Genomic DNA, 16,796 nt, shown 5'->3' with positions numbered 1-16,796 from the left:
ATTGAGTGCTTACCATGTGCCAAGAGGGCATGTTGAGTATCCTATTTAACCCTCAGATAATTTCAAGCTGTTATCATCCCCATTTTACAGATGACGAAATGGGAATATAGTGAGGATAAATAACTTGCCCAGGGTCACTGAGCTAGTAAATATCAGTCAGGATTCTAACCCAGTCCATCTCATTCTGAAGTACCAGTTCAAGACATCTACCTTCTTGCAGAGATATAGATTATGATTATTTTATGGTCAAGGGGCTCATGTCCATTTTTTTCTTTGTCTTTCAGGAGATACAATATTCATCATTCTGAGGAAGCAGAAGCTGATCTTCCTGCACTGGTACCACCACATCACTGTGCTCCTGTACTCCTGGTACTCCTACAAGGACATGGTTGCCGGGGGTGGTTGGTTCATGACTATGAACTATGGCGTGCACTCCGTGATGTACTCTTACTATGCCTTGCGAGCAGCGGGTTTCCGAGTCTCCCGGAAGTTTGCCATGTTCATCACCTTGTCCCAGATCACTCAGATGCTGATGGGCTGTGTCGTTAACTACCTGGTCTTCCACTGGATGCAGCATGACCAGTGTCACTCTCACTTTCAGAACATCTTCTGGTCCTCACTCATGTACCTCAGCTATCTTGTGCTCTTCTGCCACTTCTTCTTTGAGGCCTACATTGGCAAGATGAGGAAAACAATGAAGGCTGACTAGTGTCGGAACTGAGGAGGAAGCCATAGCTCAGGGTCATCAAGAAAAATAATAGACAAAAGAAAATGGCACAAGGAATCACATATGGTGCAGCTAAAACAAAACAAGACATGAGAAAATACACAACCCAAAGCAGCTTAGGGATAATTAGGTTGAATTAACCCAGTAAGTTTATGATCCTTTTTGGGTGAGGACTCACTGAGTACACCTTCATCTCAAAGGACTGCTGCTGGAAGACCCCATTCCCTCTTTATCTGTCAACTCTAGGACAAATGAGAACAAAAGTGGGCCAGAGGCAGAGAGAGAGAGAAAGAGAAGGCAAACAAAAGCTATTAACAGTATATGAAAAAAAAAATGTATTTACTAAGTGTTATATTTCTCTAAGGATCAAAGAAGTTTACTTAAAAAACTGTGCAAACCCATACACACAATCCTTTCTAATCTTTTTTGACAGTAAACTGGAGCCAACAGAAAAGATAAAAATGGAAGAGACACAGGGTGTATATCTAGAACAATAATGCTTTTGCAAAAATGAAAGCCTTTTTAAGAAAGGTTGGCAGTTGTAGCCCCCATGAGAAAAGATGTCTTAATCACCTCCTGAGAAAATGGATATAAACAACTATATTTCAACTAAGAGAAAGGCTTGTTTCCCTTCATCGCACAGCCTCAGTCTAGTGAGTGAGTTTGCCAAAACCAAATGGGGCACAATATTTTTCCAGGGTTTTTCCTGGGAGGAAGGAAATAATGCAGCCCACTTCCTAAAAGGGCAGCCCCATCTCAGAGCATTTCTGATAGTTTAATTTCTACCCCTGAATGAGGTAGGAAGCATTATCCTTTGTTCTGTTGCCTCAGGCTTTCAAACAGAGGAGTAAATACAGAATAAAAAAGATACAACTCAATCAAATGATTTGAAAAATCGACTCTCAACTACCTGTAAAAAGGTGCAGCACTGTACCGTTCTTGAGCTGGGAAAGAGAAAAAGACAGTGGGAAAGGAGTGAGCCGAAGATCAATATAATAGACAATAAGTATACCCCTCCCTCGGTGACTTCACACATATTCATAACTTTCAAATGAAACCCTGTGGTACAGTCCATATTTTCTATATTTTTGTGAATTTCAAACAACCTGCAGGGCTCTTCTTGATCTTGGGTAAACACTGTGTTTCTGCATCATCTGCATTTGCTCCCAAAGGCAATGCAGAGGTGTTTAAAGTGCCCTCTGCTGGTCGAGTGGAGATACTTTGACAAACACACTTCATGGCAAGTTTGGCTGGAACAGTTGACAACAAAGGGCCCCTTATAGACTTATTCTTCAAATTTTAAATGATATAAAATACTCACCATATTTTTGGCCAAATCAGAAGACATTCTTCCTGCTTCAAGTCAGCTTCAGAAATTTTTTTAAAAGGGACTTTTGCTCTGGAACTCAGAAAATCAATTTATTAAGAGCCATATTCTTAAAAAAAAAAAAGCTAGATAATATAATATCTGTAATATTTCAGTCCTTTTCAAGCCAAATAAATGTGTAAACATTCCTAGTATTTCAAAGAAGCAATTATGTCAAGTTGTTCAATGTGATATAATAGTATTCTCATTGGCTAAGTAGCTTAATGATTAGACAAACTAGATGAAAAAATTAGGGGCCACTACACTACATAGATTAGACATGCATAACCACACGTATAGGCACACAGATGAGGGGTCCACCGAACTTCAAAGCCCAAATGAATAGAAACACATTTTCTGGCTAGCAGAAAAAAAAGCTGTTGTTTATCTTTCTTGCTTTATTTGAGAGTGTACAGAAAAGGGATTTTTCAAATTATTTTTATATTATTTTAGCTTTAATTGTGCTGTCATTCATGAAACAGAGCTGCTCTGCTTCTCTGTCAGAGATGACAAGGGCTTTCTCAGCATCTCGTTTATGTGTGGAATTGAAAAGAATAAAGTTTTATTCCATTCTGTGTGAATGGTCTGAACCATGAACAAAGAATCCGTGCAAACCAAGTCATGACTGATGGGGTGGAAGGCGGGGGTGGGGTATGCAGGGGAGAGAAGCTGTTACACCTGTGTTAAATTATTGTGAACAGTCTATGATGTCTTGACGTTGGTTCATAGATGAATTGATGGAGGAATGTATTATTTTTAGGGCAAAAACTGACATAAGCTGAAAAGATAAGGATTAGTTATAGCAGGACCTAAGATGCAAATAATGTTATTTTGAGCTTTGAAAATACATGATACTGTGCAATAAGCTTTTTTTTTTTTATAACAGAAAAAAAGCAGAATAATTAAAATGAGGAAAAGGCCAAATAACAGTTGACTTAAGCTCTAACTGGCCCTTCAGTTAAACTCAACTCTGGTTGATTTAATTTAATTATTTAATCCATTGATTTATCAGTGATCATTTAATGCAGGTTAGAATAAGGAAATGAGCATAGACCTTAAATAGACCCTAAATGATGCTTCCAAAGCACTTTGATCTTGATACAGGTTCATACTTGTGTTCACTTGTGAGATAATTTAGAATTTTTGTTTACAGATTGAATGTCTAATAAATAGTTTTAAAATTAGGTAAATATATCTAAAGGCATTTCCGATGATTATCATGGGAGGGAAAAAGAAAACACACCTGTGAAAAAAAATCTAAATTCTGGTATTACAGGTTCAGTATAATGTTTTTAACATCTCAGCTTAACTGCTTAATTATATCAAGATACGAGGCTGGACCACTAGCCCATGGCAAATCTGAAGCCTGAGAACTGACTGCCACATAGATAATCCTGCTGTCAGTTAACATTCCAGAGAAACTTGGGCAGGCAAGTTTTTATAGCTGCCCCACTATGCTGCAATAGATTATCTTTCTATTGAAGATTTTCCACTGCATTCCAATTGCAGTTTGGTGAAAACATTCCTGGATTTAAAAAAAAAATTTTTTTAAACCAAATCTTCATACATAAGTACATGCAATTTGATACACAAGGTCTGAGCATCAACCCAAGTCTATGAGTTTGCAGTGAAAAACTTTCTAGTGAGAAATGCTCTATTCATAGAGCAAGAGGTTTTATCTGCACCTTCTAGTTTTGCTCATGACAAAAGAGCCACTACTATATTCATACTCAATATCAGGCCAATGTACCAAGTTAAAACCATGTACCGAGGTGATTATTCCAGGTAATTTACTCCCATCCTTCTAACCATACTCTACTCCACTATAAAAATGAGGGGGCAGGGACAATACAGCTGTATATGTTGCTGAAGGGGAAAGAAAAAATTGATTACATCCCTGTCACTTCTCTCTACTAATGTAGCTCTGAGTCTAAAACTTTACTGAGTGGGGTTTCTGTAGAACTGAATGGAACAACACTTCTAGGAGACCCACAGAATTTTTTTTTTTTTTAATCAGACGTGGTTATCTTTATCATAAGATAAAACCTGTCACATAAGAATAACAAAGCGCCTGGAGTCAACTACACTGGCGTAGAAAGTTCCAGAAGTCTGCCCTGGTTCCCAGACTGCTGGGTTACCTGGGAGAGACAAGCTCAGGTTGCTATCTTTATTATGAGAGAACAGCCTCTCCTCAGACACAACTAAGTCAGCTCCAGCACATTCTGAGGGTTGTGGGGTTTTTTTCCAGTTTGGTTAATGAATGAATCTTTAACACAGTTGTTGGATTGGCCATGTGCTGACACAAGAGGGCTACTAGGAGAGTAGAGAAGTCCAAATAGAGCGCCTCCCCAAGTTCAGGAGTGCTTTGAGTTGTGTGTGCATGGTCCATGTCTGTCTCATAGACACTTATTTCCCCAAAATGTTTCCATCCTGAAAAGTACAATTGTGTGAGAGTTTTACGATGAAAGTCTAGTGGTCCAATCTTTTTGTTTTCGATAATAAATATTTTGCTATCGATTTGGGATGGTAGTAGAGCCTATTTTCGTGCTGTGAGTCATTGTCTCCTGTAGCTTAACTTGTTCTTCTGTCCCTTTTCTATTTGTATACAAGACCCTATTCTTTGTGTCTCAGACCCATCACCATCCAAAAGAGATTTTGCTAAGAATGCACCACAGGGTTTGGCCTGTGGTGCATACTCATTAAAGTGAGAGCTGATAAAGCAATGGTACTCTATTTTGTGCTGACAATCAGTATGAAGTGTTAGATCCCAGTCTTCCAATGAACCAAAGGCCTCTGTACGCTGGTACGCAATATTTAAGCAAAACAAACATCAGTTCAGTTATAGTATTTTCTTGAATGCCAGTTGTAACACGCCAGTTATAAACATCCTCGAGTCATACGGCAGAACCTATAGCTAAAGAGACCAGTTAGGTACACCTGTGCAGAGCATCAGAGAATATTCACAAGCCTGTTGAATCACCAAGTTACCTGCTTTATCCTCAGACACTCTGAAAATTCAGGGCTAGCAGAAGGGGGAAAAATAAGCCCCAGATTTCCCTTCCTCCTGAATTACACTTTAAAAGTATTGGGGACTTCCCTGGTAGCACAGTGGTTAAGAATCCGCCTGCCAATGCAGGGAACACGGGTTCAAACCCTGGTCCGGGAAGATCCCACATGCCGCGGAGCAACTAAGCCCGTGCGACACAACTACTGAGCCTGTGCACCTAGAGCCTGTGCTCCACAACAAGAGAAGCCACTGCAATGAGAAGCCCGCACACCACAACGAAGAGTAGACCCCGCTCACCGCAACTATAGAAAGCCCGCCTGCAGCAACAAAGACGCAATGCAGCCATAAATAAATAAATAAATAAATAAGTGAAACAAAAGTTATTCTAACACTAAAGAGATAGAGAGTGGGAACACACCCATGGCAGGGTTGAGGGGGATTAGGGAGATCTTAAGAATGGCATTTTGATTTTATTTTGAGCAGGCAAAAGTCTTGACATCAGACACACTTCACCAGAAATCCAAACCCAAAACTACATTGTAAACACCTCCTAAAGCAACTGGTTAAATTAAAGAAACTGGTCCCATAAATCAGGGTCAAGCCATATTTGCAACACATTTAAGCCAGGATTGCAAGGTCCTGACTCATGTTGGTATTGAAACGCTGTAATTTTCCCAATGCTTGGCGGCACTGGGGACTTTTTTCCCCAGTGGGCAGAATCTAGAATTCTCCAGAAGTAGCCCCATAATGCTGCCCAAGCCTGTGCGATTCAGACAGGTTTGCTCTCTTGGCGTGTTCAGGCAGGAGGTTGCTTGCTGCAACCTTGAAAACCACTAGAAGATTCAGCCTCTTGGAGGCCCCAGCGCCTCTGTTCAGATAAAAGCCCACCCATAGAAGCCTCACAGAGCAAATCACAGCAATGCTGGAATTGTTATTTTCAAGTGCTTATTTCACGACATTAAAAGAAATATTTTTTTTCTGGTATATTAAAATTAAAAATAAAATCATAACTTTTGATGAAAACTAAACTATGTTTCCGGTTTCTTTTCTCTCTTGTTCTGGGCAATTCAAAGGGGGCGTCCAGGACACTAAGGGCTACTCAAAAATCTCACAAAGGCCATCCCACACTTGACTCCAATGTGTTCACGAAACACAGGTGAGTCCCTAAAACTCCTCAGTTCTCGAGCATAGCCCAGGAATGATGTGGTCCCCGGATACTACTGATCAAAACCCCACAGGTGTCTAGTGCGCCCACGGTGTTTCGTGGGTGTAACACTTCACATGTTCTCCAGACCTGAGGGCGCATCACAGCAGCCCTCATGGGGCAGACAGTCTAAGTTGGATCCCCATTTTACAGCTGAGGAAAATTTGTTCATTAGATCAAATGTCACAGAAGTAGAAGGAACGAGATGTGAACATAATCTCCTTAAATCCAATTTCACTGTAGCCATTCACATTTTTTGAAAAGGAGTATAAATGAATGAAATTCCAATGCTCAGCACTGAACTAGGAAGCACTTTGCCGTGTCACTGGACAAAGTGTTTCAGGACAAAATGTGTGATGGGGAAAATAGGAAGCACAGCACCTGCCTCCTAGGAGGGCCCAGTACGTCACACACCTGCCGGCTACTAGCAAGGGGAATGCAGCCATCTACTCCCTGCTCCTAAAATGTGGCCTTCTTCTAGTGTTTTTGTATGTTCTATTGTATATGTTTTAGGTTAAATGGCTCATGGGCATTCTTTATAGTTTTCTCTACAGTGTGCACAACAGCAATGTCCCGACAGCATTTATATTTAAAACTAAGAACCTGTTATTTGTGAAGGTTCTCCACAGCTAAATTACTATGAACATGCCTCTCTCTTTTCACATCATCTCAGAATAAATTAAGACAGAACTTTCTATTTTATTTGTAAACCATGTAATGTATGTTCTTAACTCAGGGCAAAATGGGTGGGTGGGGAGACGGAGACCCATACTGCACAGAAAGTTATTTTTATTAACTTCACCAAAAAAAAAGGAAAAGCAGAAGCAAACCTTAGGGGTGCTTCTCTTTTTGGCAGGAGTCTCAGAACCCAATACAAACAACTGCGCCATCAGGTAGCTTCTGATAGGAACACAGTCTCATATAATGCAAGCTTCAGAAATGAATACAGCATGCATTAAAACATACAAGCATTTTATATCACTGTCTAGCCAGCAAAAATGCTGTACTTTTGTCACTTCAAGACCACGAAATATGTTATAGCAGGCTTCCTAGGAATGAAAAAATAAGAATGGGATCAGAATACAATATCTCAGCAACATGACCACTCTTGGCTGTTGTTTCAAAATGAATGAAATTAATTGGAGCCATAGTGAGTGTCCTAAATCAATGGTCAGCACAGTTAAAATAACGAAAAGGGCTCCCCACTGGTTGGTCTGTAGCTGATGAATCTCCAGCACTGGTAGGTCTGGGGCAAGGTCTCAGTTATTGCCAAACACCTGTCCTGAGACTAAATGGGGAGGCCCTGCTGAGAAGCAGTGGTGACCATAGGGACTTCCATTGTTGAGGGAGGGGTGGGCTGCACAGAGGGACCCAACCCCCTCCCCCCAAAACTGGACGCTCACACATGTACAGAATCTCGCACCTGCTCTCCGCCTCAGCCCGTGATGCCTGCAAACTCGTGTCACCATAAAGGACTCTAGGCAAGGCAAGAAGCTCTGGATCAGATCAGATCAAACTCACTATCCCATCTTACCCTGTAACCTTTTACATTTTCTTCTGCTTTTCATTCCTTTTCATCTATAGACTAGTTGAAAGACATAACCACTGGTAGTCCACCTTATTTATATATGCGTTATAGAATACATATTTATACAGAAAAGATAACATACACACGCTCTCGGAAAACAACTTTGCAGCCTAAGGGTTAAACATGTGGGCAGCCCCCTCCTGACACACCGGCTGCTGCGATCTCACCTGAGATCTCACAGGATTCTGCAATCTTTGGTATTTTCAGCCCCCCAGGGCGAAAACCCTGTGTTACAGTCTGGGGTTTCATACACAGCTTCCTTTTCTATCGACTACACTAATTCCTTTCATACTAGAGGGAAAAACTGCACCCCTGGGTGTTTCTCTGCTATGTTTTATTTATGAAAACTCCAGTGGGCGTTTCTGAAGGCAGCCAATATCTCTCTACAAAGAGAAGGCAAACAGTGTTAGCTATTCCTGCATCCCGCCCAGCTCATAGCTCTATGTGAGTTACTGTAAAATACCAGATCATTTTTGCAAAACGAGCACTTTGTCTCCTAATTAGAAGCAGTTCTGATTTTAACTTCGTTTTAGAATAATCAAATCAATACAACATAAATAAACCTACTGAGTTTCCAAATTGACTTAGGCGCCATGCCAACTCATTTGTTCATTTCCACGTAACCCGAATTTCCCCCGGACCCACCAGCCTGTAGAGGCAAATTGTTTGCTGGTTTGTAGCTCCCACTGATGCAGGACCTCTGACTTCCTGCTAAGTCCCTTGCATCTAATTCTGGAAATTGCCAAGGGGTGTCTCACAGCCTCTATCAGGCATTTCTGTTACGTGGTCACTCCCACCCCACCTCCCTTCCATCCGTACCCGGCCCAGCTGCTATTTCATCTCTCCACTGGGCCTTGAAATCTCTAGGCCTGGCCAGGTTTAGCAGTTCTCAGCAGGCATCCACCACCCCTCAGAGAGGTAGGGTGCCCTCTGCTTTGCAGTGGGACAAGAATGCCTCTTTCCCTTGGTTAGATGTGCTGTGTGAGAAAATCGGCCCCCTTCTCTACTTAGGAGCCAGACTTGCATCCAGGAACCAAGGGATGGACTGGAGAAATGGCCATCACACTGCATCAGAATGTCCATTTCCTCTCCTGCATGGGGCAAAGCTTGCCCCCAGGTTGAGCTCATTGGACCTCGTTTCTCCTTTTACTTGGATAAGTATTGCCCCTGGAAGGTCCTCAGCCCCACTATAAATGGACTCCTGTGACCACCACATCTGCTCCCCAGACTTGCCCTGATATAGCTGAGCTTAGCAGAGGACACAGGTGGAGTTGCTTTTCTAGAAGTGCCCCAGCTCTCCTTCTGAAGCCCCATTATCTGTCCCCACCGCAGGTCCAGACATCTCTGAGACACACTTAAATTCAGCCCAGGCAGCCTGCCACACACATAAATAAATAATGAAATGCAAACATACTTAAAACAAGTGCTTTCTTTTCTAGTGAAAATCAGCTTTTGAATTAAACAGGCAAACTGCAGAAAGTCACAATAATTTCTTAGGTTTGCTCTGTTTATGCCTGGCTCGTGGCCTTCCCATGTGCCCGTTTCGTCTGCCTGGAAAGTAGAGGTTAGGACACTCGTGTTGAGTTCTCATAGCCCTGTGCTTTTCTACCTCGTGTGGCTTATCACCACGGTAAATAAATAATTAGTTATTTGTGGACTGTTGAAAAATCTGTCTTCAACAGATTACAAGCTTTATAGGACAAAGAATCAAGTTCTCCTGTTCTCCCTGGCAACTCCACGGCCTGGGAGAGGGCTAAATGTTTGTTGAAAGGATGAAAAAAATATGATGTTAGAGGCTGTTTACATCGTCATTTTTCTTTTTGTTACATAAAAGTTGTTTATCAAGAAAAACCCTTATTACATCTGAAAAGCTATTTTAGTTCTTATCAAAATGTCCCACATTTACATATATATGTGTATTTTTTAAAAGAATTTTCAGTTTTTTTTCTGTATTTTGAACTGCTCCTTAGAGCTTAATTCATAAGGAATTTTATTGAGCCTAACCACCCATTTAACTTTTTATTATGAGAACTTTTAAACATATATAAAATAGAATAATATAATGAGCTCCCATATTCTCAGCACCTAGATTTTTTTTTTTTTTTTTTTTTTTAAAGTATTTATTTATTTATTTATGGCTGTGTTGGGTGGGTCTTCGTTTCTGTGCGAGGGCTTTCTCTAGTTGTGGCAAGTGGGGGCCACTCTTCATCGCAGTGCGCGGGCCTCTCACTATCGCGGCCTCTCTTGTTGCGGAGCACAGGCTCCAGACGCGCAGGCTCAGTAATTGTGGCTCACGGGCCTAGTTGCTCCGCGGCATGTGGGATCTTCCCAGACCAGGGCTCGAACCCGTGTCCCCTGCATTGGCAGGCAGATTCTCAACCACTGCGCCACCAGGGAAGCCCAGCACCTAGATTTTTAACATTTATTAACATTCTGCCATATCTACCATATTTGTTTTAAAGCAAATCCTGGGTGTTATGACATTTCATTCTTAAATATTTCAAGAAGCATTGCTTTTTAAAAAAAGGCATTACTCTTACATAACCACAGCATTGATATTGTGATACTTAGTAAAATTAGTAATAATTTCCTATTACCACCTAATATCCCAGCCTTTTTAAAAATTTCCCTGCCTGCCCAAAATGTCTTTGTTCAGAGAGCACCTCCTTGCTTTTTTTTTTTCATGCTGATTGATTTATTAAAGAACCAGGGTCAATGGTCCTAGGAAATTGTTAGATTTTTCTGATTGTTAGCTGTGGTATCATTTAACTTATTCATCTGTCCCTTGTATTGCCTATCAGTGAGAAGTCAGATCTTAAAGTTTGATTAGATTCAAGCTATTTTTTGGCAAGTATATTTTAGGTGGTACTGTGTATGTCATATTGCTTCTCAAAGGAGGCATGCAATGCCTGTGTGTCCCACTTTTAGGGAGGCTGAGATTGACAAGGGGCTCAAATGGCAATCCATCCTTGATAATGTCAACTTTACCCCTTATACTATGGGCTAGTACTTTGACATCTTTCAAATATCCAGTTCCCTCTAAACTTTCACCTAATCATTTTGGCATCCATTTTGATAACAGTGCCCGAATCATCTGTTCCATTGGGGGATAAAAAAAATTGAGATTTTATAATTTTGTTATTTTTTCCAAATTTATTAACTAAAATTTTTGGCTTAAAAAAAAATCTCTCCTTAAAATTCAACATCCATTCAGGATAAAAACTCTTACTAAAGTGGGTATAGAGGGAACATCTCGACATAACAAAAGCTATTTATGACAAACCCACATCCAACATAATACTCAACAGTGAAAAGCTAAAAGCCTTCCCACTAAAATCTGGAACAAGACAAGGATGCCCACTCTCACCACTTCTATTCAACATAGTATTGGAAGTCCTAGCCTCAGCAATCAAAGAAGAAAAAGAAATAAAAGGTATCCAAACTGGAAGGGAAGAGAGCGATCAAGATGGCAGAAGAGTAGGATGTAGAGCTCACCTCCTCTCAGAAATACATCTACATGTGGAACGATTCACACAGAACATCTACTGAACACAGGCAGAAGACCTCAGACTTCCAAAAGGGCAAGAAAACCTCCACATAACCAGGTAGGACAAAAGAAAAAGGAGAGAAAGGAATCAGGACAGGACCTGTGTCCCAGGGAGGGAGCTGTAAAGGAGAAAAGGTTCCTGCACCCTGGAATGTACCCTCACTGGCAGGGAGATCAGCCTGGATGGAGAGGGAGCTTTGGAGCGTTGGAGGAGAACACAGCAAACAGTTTGAGAAAGGCAAAACAGAGTGACCTGCACAGATGGTCGGTACTGTCATCCTGTGCTTCCCAGCCTGAGACGCTTGTCCGCCAGTGTGGGCAAGGGCTGGGTGCTGAAGTTTAGGCTTCAGGAGTCAGACCTGGAGGGGGAGGACCAGGGATGGCTGCACAGAGACAGCCTGAAGGGGCTGGAGTGTGTCTGTGGAAGAAACCTGGGCCCGCCAGAGAGGCAAGGTGCCACTGTTGGAGCGCGTGCAAGGAGAGGGGTGGGCCCACCACAGGACCTTCCTTCCCCCTGCGCATGCTCTCAGGGAACAGGACACTGCCTACAGGAGCTCCAGGGGTGCACATGAGTCGCTGCTGCCATCCTGGGTTCCAGAGGTAGGCACAGGCCACTGCCTTTGAGAGACTCCTGAGCAGGCACCAGTTGCTGCCCTCACCACCTGAGGAGCGTGCACAGGCCGCTGCCACAACCACTGAATGACCCACGAGCAGGCACCAATTGCTGACCCCACCCAGCACAGGCCCCGGGAGCACGTGCAGGCCCCCACACCTGCACACTCCCTATCAAGGGGATAACAGCCAGCACACACTGAGGAAAGAGGCAGCAAGCATCCAAACTAAAAGCAGGCTTCTCGCCAAAAGAACTAAACCCACACAAGTTATGCAGGGATGCTCGCATATATAGTCTTCCAAGACTACAGAAGATAATTATTTCTCCTAAACTCACAGAGTAAGAGAAATACGAGTAAAATGAAGAAGCAGAGGAACCACTCCCAGTTAAAAGACCAAGAGAATTCCCCTGAAGGAACAAACAATGAAACAGACCGATTCAGTCTAATAGACAGAGTTCAAAAAGGAGGTAATGAGGCGAAGAACCAAGACGGCGGAGTAGAAGGACGTGCTCTCACTCGCTAGTGTGAGAACACCAGAATCACAACTAGCTGCTGGACAACCATCGACAGGAAGACACTGGAACTCACCAAAAAAGATACCCCACATCCAAAGACAAAGGAGAAGCCACAGTGAGACGGTAGGAGGGGCGCAATCACAGTAAAATCAAATCCCATAACTGCTGGGTGGGTGACTCACAGACTGGCGAACACTTATACCACAGAAGTCCACCCACTGGAGTGAAGGTTCTGAGGCCCACATCAGGCTTCCCAACCTGGGGGTCTGGCAACGGGGGTAGGAATTCCTAGAGAATCAGACTTTGAAGCCTAGTGGGAATTGATTGCAGGACTTCGACAGGACTGAGGGAAACAGAGACTCCACTCTTGGAGGGCACACACAAAGTAGTGTGTGCATCGGGACCCAGGGGAAGGAGCAGTGACCCCAGGGGAGACTGAACCAGACCTACCTGCTGGTGTTGGAGGGTCTCCTGCAGAGGCAGGGGGTGGCTCTGTTTCACCATGGGGACAAGGCCACTGGCAGCAGAAGTTCTGGGAAGTACTCCTTGGCGTGAGCCCTCCCAGAGTCTGTCATTAGCCCCACCAAAGAGCCCAGGTAGGCTCCACTGTTGGGTTGCCTCAGGCCAAACAACCCTCCTTCAGGGAGGGAACCCAGCCCCATCTATCAACAGTCAAGTGGATTAAAGTTTTACTGAGCTCTGCCCACCAGAGCAACAGTCAGCTCTAACCACCACTAGAGCCTCCCATCAAGCCTCTTAGATAGCCTCATCCACCAGAGGGCAGACAGCAGAAGCAAGAAGAACTACAATCCTGCAGCCTGTGGAACAAAAACCACACGCAGAGAAAGATACACAAGATGAAAAAGCAGAGGGCTATGTACCAGATGAAGGAAAAAGAAAAAAACGCAGAAAAACAACTAAATGAAGTGGAAATAGGCAACCTTCCAGAAAAAGAATTCAGAATAATGATAGTGAAGATGATCCAGGATCTCGGAAAAAGAATGGAGGCAAAGATCGAGAAGATGCAAGAAATGTTTAACAAAGACCTAGAAGAATTAAAGAACAAACAAACAGAGATGAACAATACAATAACTGAAATTAAAACTACGCTAGAAGGAATCAATAGCAGAATAACTGAGGCAGAACGGATAAGTGACCTGGAAGACAGAATGGTGGAATTCACTGCTGTGGAACAGACTAAAGAAGAATGAAAAGAAATGAAGACAGCCTAAGAGACCTCTGGGACAACATTAAATGCAACAACATTCGCATTATAGGGGACCCAGAAGGAGAAGAGAGAGAGAAAGGACCTGAGAAAATATTTGAAGAGATTATAGTCGAAAACTTCCGTAACATGGGAAAGGAAATAGCCACCCAGGTGCAGGAAGTGCAGTGAGTCCCATACAGGATAAACCCGAAGAGAAACATGCCAAGACACATAGTAATCAAATTGGCAAAAATTAAAGACAAAGAAAAATTACTGAAAGCAGCAAGGGAAAAATGACAAATAACATAAAAGGGAACTCCCATAAGGTTAACAGCTGATTTCTCAGCAGAAACTCTACAGTCCAGAAGGGAGTGGCATGATATACTTAAAGTGATGAAAGGGAAGAACCTACAACCAAGATTACTCTACCCAGCAAGGATCTCATTGAGATTCGATGGAGAAATCAAAAGCTTTACAGACAAGCAAAAGCTAAGAGAATTCAGCACCACCAAACCAGCACTACAACAAATGCTAAAGGAACTTCTCTAAGTGGGAAACACAAGAGAAGAAAAGGACCTACAAAAACAAACCCAAAACAATTAATAAATGGTCATAGAAACATACATATCAAAAATTACCTTAAACATGAATGGATTAAATGCTCCAACCAAAAGACACAGGCTTGCTGAATGGATACAAAAACAAGAGCAATATATATGCTGTCTACAAGAGACCCACTTCAGACCTAGGGACACATACAGACTGAAAGTGAGGGGATGGAAAAAGATATTCCATGCAAATGGAAATCAAAAGAAAGCTGGAGTAGCTATACTCATATCAGATAAAATAGACTTTAAAATAAAGAACGTTACAAGAAACAAGGAAGGACACTACATAATGATAAAGGGATCAATCCAAGAAGAAGATATAACAATTATAAATATATATGCACCCAACATAGGAACACATGAATACATAAGGCAACTGCTAACAGCTCTAAAAGAGGAAATCAACAGTAACACATTAATAGTGGGGGACTTTAACACCGCACTTACACCAATGGACAGATCATCCAAAATGAAAATAAATAAGGAAACAGAAGCTTTAAATGACACAATAGAACAAATAGATTTAATTGATATTTATAGGACATGCCATCCAAAAACAGAAGATTACACTTTCTTCTCAAGTGTGCATGGAACATTCTCCAGGATAGATCACATCTTGGGTCACAAATGAAGCCTCAGTAAATTTAAGAAAATTGAAATCATATCAAGCATCTTTTCTGATCACAACACTATAAGATTAGAAATGAATTACAGGGGGCTTCCCTGGTGGCACAGTGGTTGAGAATCTGCCTGCCAATGCAGGGGACACGGGTTCGAGCCCTGGTCTGGGAAGATCCCACATGCCGCAGAGCGGCTGGGCCCGTGAGCCACAATTACTGAGCCTGCGCTTCTGGAGCCTGTGCTCCACAACAAGAGAGGCCGCGATGGTGAGAGGCCTGCGCACCGCGATGAGGAGTGGCCCCCACTTGCCGCAACTGGAGAAAGCCCTCGCACAGAAACGAAGACCCAACACAGCCATAAATAAATAAATAAATAAAATTAAAAAAAAAAAAAGAAATGAATTACAGGGGAAAAAAACGTAAAAAACAAAAACACATGGTGGCCAAACAATACATTACTAAATAACCAAGAGATCACTGAAGAAATCAAAGAGGAAATCAAATAATACTTAGAGATAAATGACAATGAAAACAATGATCCAAAACCTATGGGATGCAGCAAAACCAGTTCTAAGAGGGAAGTTTATAGCTATACAAGCCTACCTCAAGAAACAAGAAAAATCTCAAGCAAACAATCTAACCTTACACCTAAAGAAACTAGAGAAAGAAGAACAAACAAAACCCAAAGTTAGCAGAAGGAAAGAAATCAAAAAGATCAGAGCAGAAATAAATGAAATAGAAACAAAGAAAACAATAGCAAAGATCAATAAAACTAAAAGCTGGTTCTTTGAGAAGATAAGCAAAATTGATAAACCATTAGCCAGACTCATCAAGAAAAAGAGGGAGAGGACTCAAATCAATAAAATTAGAAATGAAAAAGGAGAAGTTACAACAGACACCGCAGAAATACAAAGCATCCTAAGAGACTACTACAAGCAACTCTATGCCAATAAAATGGACAACCTGGAAGAAATGGACAAATTCTTAGAAAGGTATAACCTTCCAAGACTGAACCAGGAAGAAACAGAAAATATGAACAGACAAACCACAAGTAATGAAATTGAAACTAATTAAAAATCTTCCAACAAACAGAAATCCAGAACCAGATGGCTTCACAGGCAAATTCTATCAAACATTTAGAGAAGAGCTAACACCCATCCTTCTCAAACTCTTCCAAAAAATTGCAGAGGAAGGAACACCCCCAAACTCATTCTATGAGGCCAACATCACCCTGATACCAAAACCAGACAAAGATACTACAAAAAAGGAAAATTACAGACCAATATCACTGATGAATATAGATGCAAAAATCCTCAACAAAATACTAGCAAACAGAATCCAACAACACATTAAAAGGATCATACACCACGATCAAGTGGGATTTATCCCAGGGATGCAAGGATTCTTCAATATACGTAAATCAATCAATGTGATACACCATATTAACAAATTGAAGAATAAAAACCATATGATCATCTCAATAGATGCAGAAAAAGCTTGTGACAAAATTCAACACCCATTTATGACAAAAATTCTCCAGAAAGTGGGCATAGAGGGAACCTACCTCAACATAATACAGGCCATATATGACAAACCCACAGCAGACATCTTTCTCAATGGTGAAAAACTGAAAGCATTTCCTCTAAGATCAGGAACAAGACAAGGATGTCCACTCTCACCACTATTATTCAACATAGTTTTGGAAGTCCTAGCCATGGCAAACAGAGAAGAAAAAGAAATAAAAGGAATACAAATTGGAAAAGAAGAAGTAAAACTGTCACTGTTTGCAGATG

General features: G+C 41.7%; 1 protein-coding gene and 1 long non-coding RNA gene across 6 annotated transcripts in view; one reads left to right on the top strand and one right to left on the bottom strand.

The window, feature by feature from the left end:
- ELOVL6 (ELOVL fatty acid elongase 6) overlaps positions 1-4,615 on the top strand; it is a 155,825-nt gene extending 151,210 nt beyond the window's left edge. For all 5 annotated transcript variants that reach the window (XM_082389204.1, XM_082389203.1, XM_082389205.1 and 2 more), the window contains one exon: positions 285-4,615. In XM_082389204.1, the coding sequence (XP_082245330.1) occupies positions 285-709 (425 nt within the window). In that variant the 3' untranslated portion in view covers positions 710-4,615. The remainder of the gene's footprint in view (positions 1-284) is intronic.
- Positions 2,049-16,796, bottom strand: part of LOC309627333 — a 43,578-nt gene continuing 28,830 nt past the window's right edge. Inside the window, exon 3 of the long non-coding RNA XR_014243680.1 lies at positions 2,049-2,126. This is a non-coding gene — a long non-coding RNA (uncharacterized lncRNA). The remainder of the gene's footprint in view (positions 2,127-16,796) is intronic.

This window comes from Balaenoptera borealis, assembly GCF_965194805.1.
Source record: "Balaenoptera borealis genome assembly, chromosome: 4".
NCBI lineage: Eukaryota > Metazoa > Chordata > Mammalia > Artiodactyla > Balaenopteridae > Balaenoptera > Balaenoptera borealis.
The sequence above is the reverse complement of the archived record's forward strand: the minus strand, read 5'-3'. Positions and strand labels throughout refer to the sequence as shown.